The following is a 5058-nucleotide window of genomic DNA, read 5'->3' as shown; positions in this document are numbered from 1 at the left end:
AAAAAATTAACCATGGGAAACCCAATAAAATGCCGATTAAAGCCGATTACCAAAAAAAACGGTACAAGTAGAAAGAAAAAATATCCTCTTGATAAAATTTGGAGGTGCCACGGTATTTTTATAATATTTTTGAAAACTTTAAAGGAAGTAAAATAATAAAAGATGCAACCTCTTTTCAATGTAAAAATACTGTAAAAGCCATCTGTATTTTAACCAATGTTGTTACGCTTAAAATTATTTAATCAGTACGCATCAGAGAGATGCGACGCGCCACCTCAAGTTCAGTGTTATATTTATATATTTCAAAATTCAACTTTAGGGGAGTACTTATATCCTGGGGGAGTATTTTTATCCCAGGAAATAATTACTCCCGTGAGTAATTATTTCCTAGGATAAAAATACTCCCGGAGTACATATTTCCTAGGAAATAAATACTCCGGGAGTATTTATTGACGGGATTAACTTTAGACTGCTATACCGGAACCAGTTTATGCCGAGTCTCCGATTCCGGGTACCCGGCTGAAAAACCGGGTCCGATTCCGGGTACCCGGCACCGAGTCCATTTTTTTAAAAGTTGGAATACAAACTTGTGAAATCTCTAGCGATGTTTCACTTATGTGTGACTATTCACACAAAATATGCTTTTTACGCTAAGTAACCAAAAGTTATGTGGCGGAACTACCATTTAGCATAACCCCGCAATGCAGGGTAAGGGGCTTGAGTTGTAGGGGCCTAAATTTTTTTAAAAGTTGTGCAACAGTTTTTTAATAACTATAACTTAGTTTAAAATTATTTTTCTCTCCTGGTGGTTCGGGCCTAAATAATATTTTGTGTGGAAGGGGGCAAAATTTGAAGTTCCGCCACTGAAAGTTTTATTAGGGAAAGTAAAAGATTAAGAGAGAAAAAGAATTGGAAAAAAAGGGTAGACTTTCTCGACTGTAGTGTGATTAAAATAAAACAAACTTAAACAAATAAAAAGAACTTAAACAACACTTATTTGCTGTATCTTATTTTAATTATTTTATTAACTTTAGATTGTAATGAACAAACATTAGGTATTCTCCGTTATCTGCTTTTAGTCTGCTCCTTGTTGCTTTGTATATGTCCCCACCAGCACTAAATAACCTTTCACTTTCTATTGATGACGGAGGTGCTGTAAGATATTTTAATGCCATCTTTTTTAGTTTTTCAAATTGCATTCCACATTTACTCCACCACAAAAACGGACAACCTGTATTTTCTGAAAGAGGCAGAGATAAATAGTTGTCTATTTCTTGAGTAATTGCAGACCTTAATATTTTTTGCTTCTTAATTATGTCAGCAACTTCAATATCTATTAGTTCTCTTTCTGCCTCGGAACGTTTTTCACTCTGCTTTCTTCCAGTTCTCATAAAAGCTACATCTTTAAAACAATCATCAATGCTAATGAATCCAGTAGAGGCTGGAGCTTTTACTATTGGAACATCGTCGGAGTCAGAGTCAACAACATCTTGTGCTCCTTGCATTTCTTTCCATGCTTCTTCAACCCACTCTTTAATAACATTTTCATCTGCATGTTGATAAAGTAATTTATATCGTGGATCCAAAAATGTTGATACACATAACATTTTATTAAGCAAAATTTTATCAAGTCTTTTAGTAACAGATTCTATTAATTCATCAATCATCGTCATAATCCCAGCGTATTTATCACTTGATGAAGCTTTTTGTAATAAAACTTTTAATGCAAGAACAGATGGTATAATTATTGCGCAAGTTTCGTCCCTCCTACCACATTTTTTTGTTAAGTTTTCAAATGGAGCAAGAATGTAAACAGGTTTTTCGACTATTCCCCATTGATAATTAGTAGGAAGTTTAATTTCATCAAACTCTGCTGCATAAGTGGCCAAAGGAACTTTTTGTTCAAACGTTCTTTGTAGCATTTCAAATGAACTGTTCCAGCGAGTTGGAACATCTTGTTTCATTTTGTGAGGTTCAGTACTTAATTGCTGCTGAATTGATTTTAATTTTGCACATGCTATTGGTGAATGATTAAAATGGGTCGTTATTCCTCTGCATAAAGTTAAAATTTCCTTGATGGTTTTTTGGCTAAATATAGAGTCATGAATACATAGCTGCATTGTATGGATAAAGCATGGAATTGATGTCATTCCACTGTTTTTTACTGCAGCCTTCATCTTGCTTGCATTATCGGTAACAATAAGATGAATTTTGCTTAACGGGATTTCAAAAGATTCTAAACCTTTTTGTAAACACTCTTTTATATGAACACCTGTGTGATTTTCCGGAAAATGAATTACTCGAAGAACAGCAGTTTCTTGGGAAAATTTAGTTGGATCTATCCAATGTCCAGTAATGCTTAAGAATGCAATTTTCGCAGTATCCGCTGTCCAAATATCTGTTGTCAGAGACAAATAGTTTGCCGCGGAAATTTTTATTTTTATATCTTCAAACAGTTCATCATGCATTCTAGGGATTACGTTTTGGCTGAAATATGTTCTACATGATAATTTGTAATTGAGGTAAGCATCTTTAATCAGTTCATTAAATCCCGTATCTTCAACAATAGAAAATGGCTGAATATCCAATGTGATAAGTTTGCCTATTATTTTATGGATTCGAATAGATCTGTGGTCATCAATATTCCATAGTTTTTTTTTGTTTAAAGCATGAATAATGTTACTTTGTACTGTATTTGTGGTAGAAGCAACTGAGGTTTCAGAAATAGACGAAAATGATTGAACCTTTTTTTTTCCCGCAAGTTCAAACTCTTTGGAGTGCTTTAAACGCAAATGTTTTACCATTGCTGTAGTTCCATAAGACTTTAAAGATTTTCCTCCTCTCATAACTAAACTATCACATAGTTTGCACTTGCTCATATGAGGAGTCGTGCTTATATCAAAAAACTTCCACGCTATACTTTTTTTATTCATAATTTTTCTTTCAAATAAAATTTCTATAAAGATATCATACGTTTTCGATTAATTTATGTAAAACGATAGTTTTTTTAATAATATGCTCGAAATGCGCTACAAATGAAAAGCGCTACCAGCATTCGAAAGAAGAAAAATTATCTTGTGTTTTAACAGAATAAAAAGAAACTACTAAATATTTTTTACCCCCATTCATTTTATTCGTATTCTCAAATTATTTTATTTAGCGTTACAGTTTTTGTATCCGTAAAAATATTTTAAGTGAGATTGTTTTAAGTTAATAGAATTTTGTGGTTATCGACTACATAACGTTCTTAGAATTATATCAAGAAGTTTATTGGTTGAAGTTTATTGGTAGAAACTAAAAGAAAAATCAATTTAAGATAAAAAAGAAGATACCCGGTGCCGGGTACTGCAACAAATGGCCGATACCGGGTACCCGGTAAAACAGCCGATTTGCCGGGTCCCCGAGTCCGAACTGGGTACCCGGCACATCTCTACTAAAAAGTCCTCGAAGTCCTTTTCGCTTCAATTTGCAGTGAGTGACGTAATGAAAACAGAATGTACTTTTGGAGCAACAGAAATATTAAATTTATCTAAATTATTTTTTTTATGCTAATTTATCTAAATTATTATACTTTTATGGTGAAATTAAAATGAGATCTTACGACATGACAAGGTTTAGAGGATGAACACAGCGTTGATTACTATCACGAAATAAGAAGTCGATTGTGCCCTATAAGCTTTTTCAAAGGCACTATCTGACTGATGGAAATAAATTTTGTCCAAAGCATGACATGCAAACATTGTTAAACAGCCTAATAGCAGTGGCAACCTTTTTTAAGGGGCTTGGAAAAGAAATTCTTACTATCAAACTTTCATCAGTGATTGCTCACACTGAAATCCTTCCATAGATCCTCTTTATTCTTTATTTATCAAATCTTTTACTTGTTACTCCATAAAATAAATGTAATTGGTGGAGGAATCAAATGAACTATTTCAGTTTGATCATTAGCATCTAATATTGGCTTGTTAATGCAGTTAATATAATCAAATGGCTTGATTAAAGAGAGACCAGACCTTTGGAAACTGTACCATAAAGGATTTATTCTTCCCAAAGTTCTCAATAGTTTCCCATGAACCAGTTCCTTCACACCAAGTACATGGATATTTTGAAGCATGACTCTGAAGTCCAATCAAAATATTTCAAATCAGCGCTAACACAAGATTTTACACTAGAAAATTCATTAGCAAAGGCTTCAATATTGTCAATCAGTTTTTTAAACCTGCGTTAGCATATTGAGTATTAGATCTAGTGAAATTTAGTTGCTTTTTTTAAAGGTAGGGGAAAACCTCAATTAATGGGACAGTTTTTGCAAAATGTTTTTTAAACGTAGATAAAATTGTTTAATATATATATTTAAATATGTTTGATAACCACCGACTCTTGCTCAATGATATAGTAAAACAAAAAAATTGGATTTGCATTTGGCTATTGGTAAAAAGAGAGTTTTATTGGAGCATGACATTTGTCCCATTCATTAAGTATGTCTCATTGAATGGGACAAACATAAAAGAATTTAAAATAAACGTATTTAATTCAATCATTTTTCAAATTAGTTTATTAATTGTAAATGTAGTTAAATATATAGATACATACATAAAGACCACACAAAAAATATTTTTAACTTTAAACATTTTAACTCTAATTAAATTTCAATCAAAGTAGAACTTTCTCATTTTAGAATATTATATTTAGTTGTTTTTTTTTAAGTAAAATATTGCAGTATAAAAGTGTGTAAATAATACCCATTACCCATGGGGATAAAAGTAAGGGGCTGCAGCATCCCTCTGCTGAGCTGTAAATAATACTTTATTAAATTCATTCAAAACTTTAATAGTTATCAAATGTTCTAGATTTTTAGAATGTAGTCGTTCTGCATTGATAATTCTACCTATTTCTATTCTAGTAGCAATGTGCTAAGTTTTCCTATTCTAGTAGCAGTGTTCTAATTATATAGATAGCATCTTTTAATAAAAGTTTCTAAAGTAAACTCCAAATAACAGTTATATTAAAGCTCATAAAATTTATATTAAAAGCCTGGTGGAAATTTTACAGCCTATT

The 5058-nt window shown here is 32.0% G+C and overlaps 1 protein-coding gene across 1 annotated transcript; it reads right to left on the bottom strand.

Annotated features, from left to right (window-relative positions):
• Positions 1 to 1016: 1016 nt before the first annotated feature.
• Positions 1017 to 2933, bottom strand: LOC149889067 (zinc finger BED domain-containing protein 4-like). The gene has a single exon (XM_090089177.1). The coding sequence runs from the start codon at positions 2931 to 2933 to the stop codon at positions 1017 to 1019; it is 1917 nt and encodes a 638-aa protein (XP_089945303.1).
• Positions 2934 to 5058: the final 2125 nt, after the last annotated feature.

The sequence above is a fragment of the Hydra viridissima genome, unplaced genomic scaffold (genome assembly GCF_058129835.1).
Source record: "Hydra viridissima isolate aposymbiotic clone 2 unplaced genomic scaffold, HvirCarnegie_v1 scaffold_5, whole genome shotgun sequence".
Classification (NCBI taxonomy): domain Eukaryota; kingdom Metazoa; phylum Cnidaria; class Hydrozoa; order Anthoathecata; family Hydridae; genus Hydra; species Hydra viridissima.
The sequence above is the reverse complement of the archived record's forward strand: the minus strand, read 5'-3'. Positions and strand labels throughout refer to the sequence as shown.